We start from the raw sequence: 14,925 nt of genomic DNA, 5'->3' as shown, positions 1-14,925 counted from the left end.
AGAGGAAACATGATGGAAAGAACCAGAAAATGGTATTTTAATGTCTTTTCCTGTGCTCTTACCCCTGTTTGTGTGGCAGCCGCTGCGTGTGCCCAGTGTCCAACACCATTTGCCGGGAGCTGCCCTACTCGGTGGTATACAAGTACATGAGCATCCGCTCCGACAGGACCGTGCCCTCCGACATCTTCCAGATCCAGGCCACCACCATCTACCCCAATACCATCAACACCTTCAGGATCAAGTCTGGCAATGAGAACGGAGAGTTCTACCTGAGGGTGAGTATTGGGGGCACTCAGACCCTGCCTCCACACTGCCCCTTCCTTGTGACAACCCCAAATGTCCCCATAAGGCTTCCACAAGACCCCAAGGTTCAGCAGCTTTTTGGCACTGCCTTACTAAGTGTGTAGTTTTTAACAAGCCTTTTACTTTCTTACCTGAAAACCCTAAACTGTGACTCCAACTGTTTCTTTCAACTCAGGAATATTTAGCAATCCTGGAACACCCGTGTCAGATTCACGCGAAATAACACCCTGCCTTCCCCTCTCTGTACCAACACCTTAGATAAATCTATTTAGGACACAATTATAGAAAGACTCCTTGTACAATTACCTTAATTTCATTTCTCATTTTGCAAATGAAGAAATCAGTAACAGCATTCTAGAAACCTGTCCCCTATCCCAAGCTAAGCTCAGGCCAACTTACAGTGCTTTTATGTTGAGACAAAATTAAACCTTTATTTCCCAAGGAAGTTCAAAATACTTGGGATAGCAGTATTTCCTGTTAGTGAGATACATCCAAGTAGATACACATCAATGGAAGTGTCTAGAACACCTGCTTTTTAAGGGGGTTTTTGGGAAGAAATCTCATTTTCTTGAACCCCTATAATATTTACAAATTCCTGGGAAATTCTTTTTCCTTCATATGTGGCTTTACACTCATTAAAACAGATTCAGCACAAAAATCTTATATCAGAAATACAATAATTGGGAAGTTTTAATGTTTAATTATTTTCATTCAAGTCAGGAGATTATGGGCTTTTGATAGTACATCCAACAAGTGCTATTGCCATTTACACCATATTTACCCAAGGTGGGACTAGGGAACTACTCACCCATATCTCATTTGCTGTGACCCAATAAATCCAGGAGAAAGCACTAGATTACAGGTTACACCTCAAAACCCCCTAATTACTCCCAAAATACAAACAGATATTTGCTTAAAATAAAACCAAGATCACTGCAGGCCCCACTTGAGCTAGACCCTAGTGTGGCCCACAGACTGACCTTTGGAGTATCAATTTTCATCTCCTGTTGCCACCCAACAAGAAATCACAGGCTTTAAATAAGGAAGCACGTGTTTATTCATGCCAGGGGACTGTGGTGACCAAAAGCTTACTTGGAAGTTATTCCTACCTTGTTGCAGTAAAATGCTGAGCTGGCTCCTGGATGCAGCAGATGGATTGGATTCATCTGTGCACCCAACTCATGTGACACAAGGGGAAAATAGTAGGCAAAGGGAGAGATGGAGTTGACCTTTTTATCATCATCTGTAAAGGACAAAGCTGTTTGAAAAACCAGCAGCACAACTCCAAAAGATGGGAGGATAGCAATAGGCACACACCAGTAACAAAATTTCCCAGCATTTACAAGGACAGCACAACTTCTGGAGCATGGGCCACAAGACAAAAGACTTTTGAGTTTCCCTCCACTGAACCAACTACCTCCCTGTTAAACACATTAGGGCCCTTGGTTTACTTATTCTCTATTTTAAGACTCGTAGATGGGGTTAAAACAAAGACCATCCTGGGATAGATTACCACTTCCCACATCCTCTGAGGGAGTCAGCATAACCAGGAACAGATTTTGCAGTGCAATTTATTCCTCTGGGCCTCAGTCAGGTGGAGTTTTCCCTGCAGCACAGCCAGGTGTGAGATTAGTCATGGCCCTCTGGAAGTATTAAAAGCACCCTCACCTGGTGCATGCCCGTGCTGAGACAGAGCCCTGCACAGAGTGGTGACACAGCAGCACAGATGCCGCTGGGAGTTGCTGTGGGTGGGACTGAGCTGGGCTTTGTTGTGTTGCTGTTGTTGCAGCAAACCAGCGCTGTCAGCGCAATGCTGGTGCTGGTGAAGTCGCTGTCAGGGCCCAGGGAGCACATCGTGGACCTGGAGATGCTGACAGTGAACAGCCTGAATTACCGCACGAGCTCGGTGCTGAGGTTAACCATCATCGTGGGACCTTACGCCTTTTAGCATTTGCAATAACCCTCCACTGGCACTCGCAGCAGCCAAAGAATATTATCGGAAAGAAAGCACTTACTATTTTTATTTATAGATTCTGCTCTCTTTTTTAAAAGAATTTGTTTAGTAAGTTGATATTTCTTATTCATACATTACACCTGTAATTCCAAATTAGTAGATGTGGATGTGTTCCATAGTATAACATGGGCATTGTCACTTTCTGTATAAAGATTTAAATCTTTTTTATTACCTTCCTTGGACTAGATGCATACTAGGCTTTTTTATGAGAACTGTATGTTCATACTATCCTGTAAAACTTCACACACCCTTCCTAGCCAAATAGGTCATGCAATTTAAAAGTGATCTTCTGTTTTGTTTTTATTTTAAATTCTAATGCAGCTACACTGAATCTCAAAAAAGAAAAAAATTATGTAGTACGAATGATACACAAAGTAACAGTTATCTGATAAGCTAAAATATATTTCTTATTTTTAACTACTTTGTAACAAAAGGTGACAGTAAATAAAAATATATTTCTGTAGACATTTATGTGCTATCACAGTTGGTTTTTCTAATCTGGGTTGGAGGTAAAGTGACATTGTGAGAAATGCTTTGCGTCAGGTTTTTGTATGCAGATTGTGTTAACCATACCATGGAATAACATTATGCTCTCTCCAAGAAAAATAGACCGTAGTCAGAAAATGTCTCCAACAAAGAAAGAAACTCCAAATGGGAGATCACCAGGTAGGGCACAAATGTCCATGAGAACACTGTTGTTAGTTACTGCTCAGAGGGATACAGCATTTTCAGACTGAAGTTAACATACTATTTTTCCAGAAATATTATGTTGTATTGAGTGCATTTTCTTATTAAGTTATATCCTTTCCAGGCACTCAGTCCTGTTCTTACTCTTACAACTCAGATGTATCATGTACAGTGTTCATAAAATTTATTTCTAATTCAAGAACTAATAACATCTTTTGTAATATGTAAAATCTTGTTTAAAATGTAGTAGTTAATCCTCTGATGTACAAAATTTTTAATAAAGATCTCTTACCATATTGTATTTGATCTATTTTGAGGTAGTTACTGCTGTTATTGTCATGTACTGTGGGAGTTGGCAAAGCCGTGTTGAGGTCTGAACAGTCAGCGGGATCCAGATCCCAGCCTGTATAGGATGAGTTCTTGGAAGACTAAAAACACAATTCCTTTGGAGAAGGACAACCCTGCTGCCTACTGAGATTTAGTTTTACTGACAGCAAAAGTAAAAGTTTTACTCCAGAACAAAACTTAGAACAGGCCACAACCACTGTGGTTGAAGGCAACACATCCCCCCTGCCTGGGCAGATTGCAAAGCGGGACCCCATTATCCAATGATCATTCCTTCAGGAAGCCATTTGTGGCTTTAAACAAACCTTTCATCTGCCAAAAGCTTGGAGCACATGGCTGCAGCACAGGCCAGAAAATGGTGCTGGCTCATGTTCTCTTTGCTTGGGGCCCAGAGCAGTGGGGTGAGACCTCTGGCAACCTCATCCCTCCCCACAGGGAGGGACTCACCAAGACAAATCCCGTTGCTCCGTAGTAGGATTTAACTGGGGCTTGCCATGGTGAAAAGCCTCTGCTACAGAGTTTGGCTTGTAGGGAGCTCCGTCCTCCCCATTCATCACTACAAATCCACTCAGTCCGAAGGGCAGCTCCTCGTTCCACACAAGCACTGAGCAAGATGCCTCCAGCCCCCTGCTCCTCCATGCAATTCCCAGGGCAAACAGCACACGTTCACCTCTACACATTCTTGAATTAACTTTTTCTCTCAGCTCAGGTTGTCCTCACAAATGAGCTGTGCCCCCTTCACCCCCAACATCAACAATGTTCTTTTACACTAACTTTTAGCTTCCAAGTTGTGCAATTCAGCATTGCTCACTCCAAGAAAATCAGTTTTAGTGCTTTTAAGTTTAAAATGGGCAGTTCTCTCTTGAGAGGTGCCCAGAGGAAGCTCAAGTGGCTTTGCCTCCTCAAGACCCCAGACTTGAAGGGCACCAGGCTGGTCCCTGGAGCAAACTAAGGAACCACAAATCATCCCTGAAATACCCAAGCTGCCAAGTTTTGCCCCAAGGATTTACTCTACCAGTTTTTATATCAGTTTCACCAACAGCCCTTTCAAGCCTTCCTTTTAAGTCTCTGCTCATCTGAAAGTAAACCAAAACTGATCACTATATAAAAAAATATTTATACACCTCTCAAAGGCAGGAGCAGCAGAGGCAGTTGTACCTCACACGTGTGCCCAAGTCATCCTGAGCCTGCACAATCCTGCACACCTCACTGTGCAGGATACTTGGCTCAATCCATTTTATTCACACACAACTGTCCTGTTGCCCTGCTCCCTGTTTGCAATATCCAGGTGTCCGGCAGACCACAGAGCGCCCAAGCTGGCCGAGTCAGAGGTGGTCACACAGCTCAGGAGTGCAGATCCAGCCATTTGTCATTATTCTGCAGGCTGGTTGAGCCTGAAGGCAGTCACAGTGGTGGGCAGTGCTTCCATGAGAGCCAGGAGCTGGAATAACAGCAGCCCCTCCAAACCAAAACAGGAGCAGAGGTGAGCTGTGCAGAAACTAGCAGGGGGTGGTTGGTTTTGTTTTGGGTAGGGGTGGGGTACATGACTGAGCCTGTAAGGAGCCCATAGTCAAAATGAGAAGATGGTTCAGAGCCTGAACAAGGAGAGCTTTTATACACAAAAAACCCTGCACGTTTTTAGGAGGGAAACCTAAAGGTCCTCCATTTCTCCAGGCAAGCAGAGCTTCACTTGTCCCTGCAAATTGTTTGGAAGTGCATAAAACGTAAGAAGAGTTTGGAGAGCTACTTGGATTATAAGGGACACTGAAATCACAAAAAAATTATATGAGAGCAGAGTGTTTGCTCAGCCTTCTTTGTATCCCACTGCCGTGACCATTACCAAGAGCACACTCCAGGAAGGATTCTCATATAAATCAGCCAATTTTGGAGAAGAGTCTAAATCAGGATCACATGCAAAGTTTAGTATCTTTTCAGAAACAGAAAACAGGGAGAAAAGAGAAGAAAAAAAATGTGACTGAGTAAACAGAACTTAAGGAAATCAAAATGCAAGTTCATTCACTTCCCCAGGACCACCTGAACACAGTGCAGTGGGATTATTTTGCTTGGAAGGCTCACAAATGCAAGTTTGTTGTTGAATCTCGTTTCCATGGCTGCAAAGAGTTGCTTGTGTTTTGAATGATCATCCATGTTTCTAACTTTATAAGTCTCCTAATAAAATATAGAACAGCTGCTGCCCCAGTCAGCTGTTGCGCATATGGGAGCCCACCAGGGACAAAGCCCACTGTTAACATGGAGAATTATTTTTAACGCCCTCACATATCTAAACCTCCCCATCACCTCAGCAAAAATGGCCCAATTCCACACTTCCCAGCTGGGGGAACACCTGCATCATGCAAAACTGAACTGGGCTGCATCTGCTGCAAAATCCAGTTTTATTTCATCTGGTCAGCAGAGAAAAAGTGATCAGCCTCAGTGAATAGGGCAAAAAGTTAACTGTGTTTTATATCTGGGGAAAAGCAGATGTCTAGTTAAGATGTTTATACAGCAAACATTTCTGTATATATTAGGAGGAAAGAGAGCTGTTTAATAAAACAGGGTTGGGTTAGAGTTGCCAAAGCAAATTTGAAGGGCAGTACAACAGCTTTTGTGATTTTTGCATGTGAAAAAAATATAAAATCCTGGTTTATATTGGTATTGATTATGTGCATCAAACAAGGAAATTTTTTTTTAAGTAAGTGACCTCAAAGTTAACTCTTTAAAGCCTCACTCTTACTGTATGTGTTTGTTCAGCAGAAAAAAAATGCAAACATCATTGCACAGAAATATGACAAGGTAGCATTGAAAGCACCCCCTGATTTATTCTCTGCTATCTCAGCAATCACCTTGATGCTGGATGAGGGACTAAGACACCCCAGCAATGCTTCCTGAAGATCAAAATACCGGAATCAGGTGAGCACCAGGTTTTGTTTGCAAACACATTCACTCCATCCGTCACATGCTTTCTTGTGAGATAAACAATTTTGCTTTCTAATCCAGACACCCCAATGCTCCCAGAAGCAATATCAGCACTCGGCATCCCTGCCCTCTCACGGAAATGCATCTGAATAATTAATATTTTTCAATGTTAATAATATTTTTTGTAATTTCTACATAACCACACAGTACATATATATTCAAACAGGATAAATATTCAAAAGGTGCAGGTCTCAGCTAAACACTCTAGCAGCTCCTGCCCTTGAAACACACTCTGCTGCACTTCATTGAATTGCTGTAATAAAACATACTTTTTTTCTCTCCCTCCAACGCTTAAGACACCCCCTAAAGCTTCTGCAGGTCCACAAAAACTTCCAAAGCAAAGACATGGCCCATCCCCATCCATACACCTGAACAAGCACACAGAGGCTTTCAAATGGAGCAGCCTGCCAGCTGGGTTGACAAAAGCAACATATTTATGCTGTTAAACTCTGAAACCACAGCCATGGAAGTTAAACATCCACCTCAAGGTTTAAATCCTGCCAGTGCCACTCCAGAAACATCTGAACCTGTGATCACCTCCTCTGGAGGGTCACATTTTCTTCTTGCACTAGAGTGTTTCTGGAGTATCTCTGTGCAACATACAGGAATGTTTCCTATACAGAATATATACAATAAACATCCAAGTGGGAAGTCAAAAGAGCAAAATTCCTCCAGGCGGCATGGAAACTAGGAAAACAAACAAATTTTGGAAGCTCAGAGCAAGGGCTGCAGAGGGAAAGCCAACATACCAAAACAGCAGGGTAAAAGGCATTATTAAAATAAGTAAGTCATTCTCTGAGAAGCTGAGGCTGTACATCAACAAGGCAAATGGAAATGTTCCTGAGCTCTGGAAGGTCATGGGTGAAAACAAACACGGCAGGCCAAAGCAGCAGCTTGCAAATGCCTGCACTGGCAAATCAAAACTCTCCCAGTCACAGCAAAAGAACATCCCAAGAGGATGACTGGGCCAAAGGGGGGCCCCCACATTAGGGAGACCAGCAAAAACCAATAATGCCATGGCAAAAAAAAATGAAGTGAAACTTTCTATTGCATGCCTGGAGGAGGAATTTGGCACAACAGCACTGTTCCAGAGCTGCTCTTATAGGCAAGGTATCAAAGGACCTGCTCCGGAGTATGGAGCAGATAAAAGAAGAGGAACAGAACATTTTGTTAATGGTATACAGTTGTTCAGGTAAAGAAGAGCATCCTCTGGAAAACAGAGCCCTTACAGTGCTCTGAATATTGAGCAGGAAATGCCAAATAAAACCAAAGGGGATAAATGCAAACTGATGCACATGCAGGAAGTTATCCCAGCTTTATTTGAACAGCAAAGGCCTCTGCACTGACCACCACCTCCCAGGAGAGCATCAGGGTTATGGCAGACCATGCAAAGAGGAAACCACAACTCCACAAAGCTAAACCAGCATCAGGAATAACTGGGGATCAGAGCAAGGAATGAAGCTGAACCTTTGCACACTATGCACTACAGCATAAACACAGCTTGCAGCTTGGATCCTGTCCTCTCTTACAGTAGGATGCTGCAAATGTTAAAGCCCAGACAGGCTGAGATTTAACTGCACACATTCACAGCAAATCCTCCCAAGAGCCATTAAATACGTGGCTGTCCTGGACAGGAGCTGTTCCCCTGGCACCCACAAGCATGGGGGAAGCATTTCCAGTTTGCCATCGGCAGTTCCAGAGCTCTTTCACGTTCTTGCCAGGAGCTCTGCCGTCAGCACCAGCTCTTATGATGCCAAATGCCCCAAACCTGGAAATCCCACCAACAGAAAAAGGGAGCAGCCTGCACAGACCATGCTGGTGCTGTGTCCATCACCTGTATTAGTGAGGTTTTTGTGTAGTTGCTGCCAGCACCGGGTTCGGTGTCCAAATATCACATCCAGCTCAGCAGTGGCCACACCTGCATCAAAGCCAACTTAGCCACCAGCAAATGCTTGCAAAAAAAAAGTCACCTTCCAGAGAGAAAAATTTCATTTCTGCCCAGGCACTGCCTGGGGAAAGGCAGCAGGAACCAGAGCACTGCAGATAATGGTGTTTCCAGGAAAGCAGTTTCTGCACACATTAATTAGGCATGAATTGATCTTTGGAGTGATTAAAACAGATTTACATTTGCTGCTTTCTCTCCCCAAAATAAACCTGGTTTCAGAAAATTTGGCAAACCACGGTCAGTCCAGAGACTAGACCCCAAAATTTAGTAGAGCTGTTTTGTTTCAGGAGAGCTCTACAAGCTGGCAGAGGTAGGTAGGCAGAAGAACATGAACAAAAGTGCCAGAAACTCCCTGCAAGGCCTGTGATTTTGTACTAAAAACCGAATCATGAGGGTCAAAAAACTTTAATGGGGTCAGGAGATTTCTGTTTCTGTTCTGGTATGTTGAGGAGGAAAGATCTGAATTGTACAGTGAATATCTCCAATAAAGCTTTGAAATTTTATGGACAAACAACCATACCAGGCTGAACGCTACCCAGTTCTAACAAGTAAACATTTTGCAGGAATATGTTTCCTTACAGGTTTTCAAAACTTGTTACCTGCATTCTCTGGGGTGACAGAACCTAAGAGGCCACAGTGACATTCCTGTGAAGCTTCACTTTGTGCTTTGCACAAAGGCTGTTTGCATAAGAGTGTAAAGAAAAGCTGCAGAGGCACCACCCTCACATCACAGCAATCAACGCTCTCCTGAAGGATTACTCACACATACCTGCTACAGGTGTATGATACATAAAGAAATGTATCCAGTCAGTACCAACATCCCAACCAAATCCAGCTGCCTGCAGGTACCTAGGTAATGGAAACATTGTAGCAAGACTTGTAGCACATTGGTGATTGATGTTAGAAGTATTAGCAGCTTTGTGTGGCAGCACCCCCTGTAATCTGGCAGCTTGTTGGCACAAAAGAAAGCACTTAAGTTACTATTCATCTTGTCATAATTTGATGTTTGTACCTAGACCAAAATTCCTAAACCAGCCATTTTGCAAATGTTAAGTCCTGTAGTTTGGTATGTTTTTCTTCCTCAGACTGGGATAAGCAATAACCAGCTCAGGAAAAAAAACAAAACATTCATAAAATATCCAGATTCTGGTTTTAGCCTCTATTACTGAATTTACAAGGTTATTTTGAATTTGAGCACTGAGTGTTCAAGCACATTTTGGAGAAGGGTGGAACACCCCCAGCCCTTCTTTACTCTGCCTCTTCAATGAGCATTGGGCAGCATCACAACACATCCTCCACCAAAGCATGTTCTCATATGAATCTTATCTGAACACTTGCACTGTTGTTATACTGCTGCAGGGATAGTTTTTAGATCTGCACAGCAGACTATTCCTTTGCCTCTAGGATCCCCCAAATTTACACACACTCAGACACTTGGGATTGAAGGCTTTTGGTCTGATTGCTCCTGACCACCATAAACCAAAATGAAAATACTGTGCTTCAGAGGGGAGAAAAACTTTCTAGAAATTTAGATTTATCAGCTTGGCCTTGAAAATTAGTCAGTGCTTTCAAGCAGTGGAAAGTATTTGGTGGTGAGGGGGTGCTGCCACACAATGCTGCTAATACTTCTAACATCAATCACCAATGTGGTCTGCTACAAGTCTTGCTACAATGCATCTTTCACAGCCCTGATTGTCCAAAGTATCTGGTAAATTTGCAAGGTCATCATTTGAAACTTGTTTCCAGTTCAATTTCTCTCTCAACAATGTCTTCTCTATTCCATGCCCCTTCTAAGTCAGCATAGCTCCTTATCTCAGAGTTCCATACAGATGTACAAGACTACCCGAGCTTTCAGTCAAGCTTTAAGAATGCTCTAAAAATCCAGTTCTCACAGGACACCTCCTGATTTAACTTTCTAGCTGTGCCAAAAATGAAAAAATTCTACGGAAGGGTGTGCATCTGCCCCGACTCTCTCCACTGCCCTTCCTAGTCATGGCATGGGGGCCGGAAGCAACTTCCAATTGAGGACAAGGTGAGGGCTGAGCACAGCTCAGCCTCACACAGAGGTGAGGGGAGAGCTGGGCTGCTCTGTGGTGAGAGGAAGGGTCTTGTGCCAGCCTAGAGAGCCTGTGCACATTCCCAGGGAACAGTTGTGCCCTGCATGTGCCCCCTGCAATGAGCTGTGCTGCTGCCAGTGCCCCGTGTAGCTGTAGGGCTGCTGAGGCGTGGGGCAGGGAGAGGAGCAGGAGGGTGCATGTGCAGCTGAGCCGTTGCTGGAAAACACAGGGCTCTGGGCTCCCTGCAGTCCCAGGGCAGCCCAGAGGCCAGGGTGTTCCTGTGGTAGCTCTGTGCAAGTGGCTCAGGGTTTCCCCTGGGCCTTCCTTAAGTGGCTTCCAGCAGGAGCATGTTTCCCTGTGCAGCTGTTTAGAAGTTTCCAGGAACGTTTCTGTCCCATGAACTATGGAGCTTGAGCTGCTTTAGGTTTGCATTGCAGTCTCTGTTATATTTTGTGTCTCCACTTTGCAGACCTGACTGACTACCCTCCTGCCAAGAAGATTTCTCGGCATACTCCCTATGTGCCTTTAGGCACAAAACCCTTGCCTCCTGTCCAGAAGAGCTCTCTTTCCTCTGAGCTCAGGAAGAAGCTGCTGCTTGTCCAAAGAGTGATCGAAGAATAAGATTTATGTGTTAGTGTTTATAGTTACAGATGTATATATGTTCTGATAGTTAGCTGTATGTTTGAATAAATGTGTTTTGATTGTGTCTTTTAAATTTTGTTGATATATTAATTGTATATATTTTATTTTGTTGAGATGGGATTTTTTTACATTATAAATAAAGTAATTTTTAAAATACAAAGCAGAGAATGTGAGACCAGGATCTTCTTGTTTACAGATTATCAGGGTGCAGCTCACCTGATGCGTCAGTGTCTCATCATACCTTTTCCTTGCATGGCCTCTCCTCTTCCTTTTTTGCCATGTTATCTTTGTATCATTTCTGCTGCTGTTTGTGACATGGCACTACAATGGGGCCACCTACTGACATATTTGGGGAACAACGGACCCAAAAAATCCTGTATAGTCAAAAGTTTTCTACCTAGAGGTGTTCTGTGCTCGCAAAAGGCCTGAGCACGGAAACAAAGAGAAGTGTGCCCCAATGCCAGAACTTTGCTCCTTTGCAGTCTCACACAGATCTGGCTCAGAGGTGTCTTCAGTCACAGTTTCAGAGGTAAGAAGAGGCTGTGTATTTCACTGGGAAATGAAGCACTGCTTTGAAAAAGTCATCTGTGTGTATATTTATCCAGCAGAGCAGTCCAGCTGTGTTCTTTGCAACTGGTTTGCAGAAGGATGAGTGAACAGTGAGGTCAAGAACAGGTGACAAGGGTTCCTCAACTCTTTACCGCAGCCTGGTTGCCATTCAGCGCAGGGCTATGGGATCATTTGTTCCCATGGACCAGTGCTTGGCAGCATCATGAATTCCTGCAAGACTAGAACAAGCAATTGTTGTTCTCCAGGTGTATGATCATTGAGAATGCTGCCTTTCCAGAAATGATTTTGCAGTTTCCTTTCATAATCAGAGTGTTTGGAGTTGTTTTTACGGCCTTTATGAAAGATGTGTGGAACAGTATGCAGGGCTCTGCTAGCAGAAAACTGCTTGTCCAAGCCCAGGGACATAGTGCTGGCAGAAGCGGAGCAGCCCCGCTCCCAGCCCAAGAGTCTGTGGGCCCAGCCGTGCTGGGGAGAAAAGACCCGGAGGAGCTCCAGCCCAGCTGCTGCACCTGCTGTGAGCATTGCACGGAGCTGTGCCATTGGGAGAAAGTTGATGATGGAGTGTGGAATTGCATTTTATTGAAATGGTATGCTCTGGCTCACCTCCTGAAAATGTATGGTTTATCCTAAGTCTGTAACTTCCCCTGCAGTATCGCATATCTCCAAACTCATTGGCTTGAGAATCTATCGGCTCCCACTTTGAATCTCCCTGTTAAGAGTGCAGAGGGAATCGGGCTCGCCTTCTTTGCTCTGGAGGCCTCTGGTGGCTCTGTTTCTCTCCCCTTCCCTCTCCCCTTCCCTCTCCCCTTCCCTCTCTCCCCCTCTCCCCTCTCCTTCAGTAACTATGCTGTCTTCTTGGGGTCAAACTCCAAATAAATCAGCACTCATCTCATCAGCACTTCACTAGCCATCTGAAGTTTCCTTGCTTGCTTGCATGCAAATACCAATGAACCTAGAGCCCGGGGGGCTCCTGGGGACCCCTCCCTGGGAACCCTCCTAAATCTAAACTACAACAGTAGACACACCAACCTGGAGCAAGAGCAGCAACCACCCTGAGACAAAGATGGACCACCGCACCACCAGCACAGCGCAGAACCCCGCGGAACACTGCTTCAGCGCTGTCTCCAGCAACGCGGAGTAGTCATGGCGGGCCACAGTCACGGCCCCACCCCCACGGCGCAGAGACCTTGCAAGCCACCACGCCACCTTCCCCCCACCGCCAGCTGGTGCGGCGCGGGCCTGGATCCCAGCCCCTCAGGGCTCCGGCCTGAGGTAGGGCGGCCCTGGCACGGCTAAGCTCCGGTGCGAGCCCTGGCACGGCGGGAGAGCCGCCGCAGCATGGGCCTGAGACCTGGTGCAGTGTGGCCCCGGCTGCGCCACTGCGCACGTGCGAGCTCTGGCACCTGGAGAAGCCACGCGGAGCACACCCGGCCCGCCGCCCGCGGCACCATTGCAGCAGCAATGGGGCCGAGACAGCCCTCCCCCTGCCCGTCAGCGGCGGCGGGAAGGGCCCTGCAGAACAGGCACACCGTGCAGACCGTCAAACCCGAGCAGCCAACGCCCTAGACAGCAGCGAAAAGAACTCAGCGAGAGAGCCATCAAAGAAAGAAAAGGCAGTCTTCAGCTGTGCCCAAGCCCCACACCTCCCAAAACTTGGTTTTGTAAATTCTGTGACCTCCTTCCTCACCCTTACTCCCTTCTCCCTTTGCTGCTCCTTCTCCCTAACCCCCCTTCCCCTAAACAAACCCCCGAGAGTTAACTCTGTCCTGCTAAGCCCGGCACAGCACAGCTGCCACCACGTGCACTGTGGCCGCGTAGTCAACATGGCCACGTGCCTCCCCTCCAGTTCTTAGTTCCCACCTTCCACTTTCCAAGTCCCACAAAGTAAAAGCTAAGAAACCAAAACCCAAAGCTAAGGTAAATTTGTAATACCGGTTTTACAGCCTTGTATAATTGTTAATTCTACTTTATGATCTCCTTTCCCTGTTATTCTGCCCCTGTCCCTCCTGTCTCTCCTCACCCCAAAATGGCTGAGACCCCCCCCCCCCCTTACTGTTCTGGCCAAACACCAAGGCGATCCAAACCCCCTACTTCTCCAACCCTAAAACCCCAAACCTGTTGTTTCTCCATTTCCGTCCCATCCCCATGAAGTAGTTTTACAATTATGCCTTTCTAGTTTGTGTGTGTGTTCATATTGCAGATTGCCCTGCTTTCAGTTTTAGAAAGCAGAGGCCTGTTCAGGTCAGAAGGCTAAATCCATGGGAAGCAGTTTTTGAATTGTTTTCTTAAATAGCGTGATTCAGTAGTAGACAATTGAATCAGAATCGCTTTTGGGTTTATGCTGTCCTCAGTAGGTTCTGAGGGTGACTGATAACTTAAAATGGTGTCTGAGAAAGTGTTTTGGAAAAAAAAAAAAAAAGGGAAACAATAATTAAAAAAAAAAAAAGTTTTTCTTTTAGTGACCTAAAACTGGGGGTCTTCTGTTAGGTCTCTCGACACTTTTAGTGCAAATATAGATGAAAAAAATCCCCAATGGGTACTTATAGACGTATATAAACAATTGCATGCAGAGTGTTGCTCCTTTGGTTGAGCCAGTTGGAAAGTGGAAAGAATAATTTAGCTCAGATCCATGGGTGAGAATCTGAAGCCTTGTGTGGAGCTCAGGGAACTCCAAGTGTTTTCCTGTCCCTGGAATGGGAGCAGAAGTCAGCACCATAGCGTAGAACTGAGGGCTATGGTAGTCTGAAAAGCCAGCTAGAAAAAGCTAGACACCATTAGGCCAGTCACGCTGAAAAAGCTAAACAAAATTTGTTAATTTGTTTAAATCTTGCAATATAAACCCACATAACCCGTTTATTGCAATTACATAGTCAGATAAACTGTTCACAGTATAACATAATCCTTACTGCAATTGTATTAGTTTTTATGCTGCAAAACTGTGTAATTACTGTTTCATTTTTAGATTGTTAATTGTCATATGTCATATTTATCTTCTCACATTTTAACAAAAAAAAAGGTGAATTTGTGGAATTGCATTTTATTGAAATGGTATGCTCTGGCTGTGAAATACAAAGTTATGTTTCGTGTCAGGGAAATGAAGAAAATCTGTGTAATCATAGTGATGGAACACAGCCATGGGACAGTTATAAAGATGAGTTCTAATAAACAGCTGAGGAAAGCATGGAAGGAAGTTTTTGAATAAATCTTTTGCTTGCAATTATCTATTATAAGTCTCAAGCTATTCTGCAATTAGTGTTCTTTAATTATAACTTTAGAAGCTTGCTTTGTATTAAAGAATTTAAACTGTAGTTTTAGAGTGCAAAAAGGTTTTCTTTTAGACAAAAGAAGGAAAAAGGAGGGGGCTCAAGCCTCACACAAGGTGAGAA

General features: G+C 44.5%; 2 protein-coding genes across 4 annotated transcripts in view; one reads left to right on the top strand and one right to left on the bottom strand.

Annotated features, from left to right (window-relative positions):
• EFEMP1 (EGF containing fibulin extracellular matrix protein 1) overlaps nucleotides 1–3,310 on the top strand; it is a 45,822-nt gene extending 42,512 nt beyond the window's left edge. For both annotated transcript variants that reach the window (XM_063391411.1, XM_063391412.1), the window contains 2 exons: nucleotides 80–275; nucleotides 2,093–3,310. In XM_063391411.1, the coding sequence (XP_063247481.1) occupies nucleotides 80–275; nucleotides 2,093–2,251 (355 nt within the window). In that variant the 3' untranslated portion in view covers nucleotides 2,252–3,310. The remainder of the gene's footprint in view (nucleotides 1–79; nucleotides 276–2,092) is intronic.
• CCDC85A (coiled-coil domain containing 85A) overlaps nucleotides 1–13,578 on the bottom strand; it is a 213,347-nt gene extending 199,769 nt beyond the window's left edge. Inside the window, exon 1 of one of the 2 annotated variants that reach the window (XM_063391403.1) lies at nucleotides 12,569–13,578. The gene's annotated coding sequence lies outside the window, so the exon portion shown is untranslated. The remainder of the gene's footprint in view (nucleotides 1–12,568) is intronic. The other variant, XM_063391405.1, reaches the window with a different exon arrangement.
• Nucleotides 13,579–14,925: the final 1,347 nt, after the last annotated feature.

The sequence above is a fragment of the Prinia subflava genome, chromosome 2 (assembly GCF_021018805.1).
Source record: "Prinia subflava isolate CZ2003 ecotype Zambia chromosome 2, Cam_Psub_1.2, whole genome shotgun sequence".
NCBI classification, from domain to species: Eukaryota; Metazoa; Chordata; class Aves; order Passeriformes; family Cisticolidae; genus Prinia; species Prinia subflava.
This window is presented reverse-complemented; position numbering and strand designations above follow the sequence as displayed.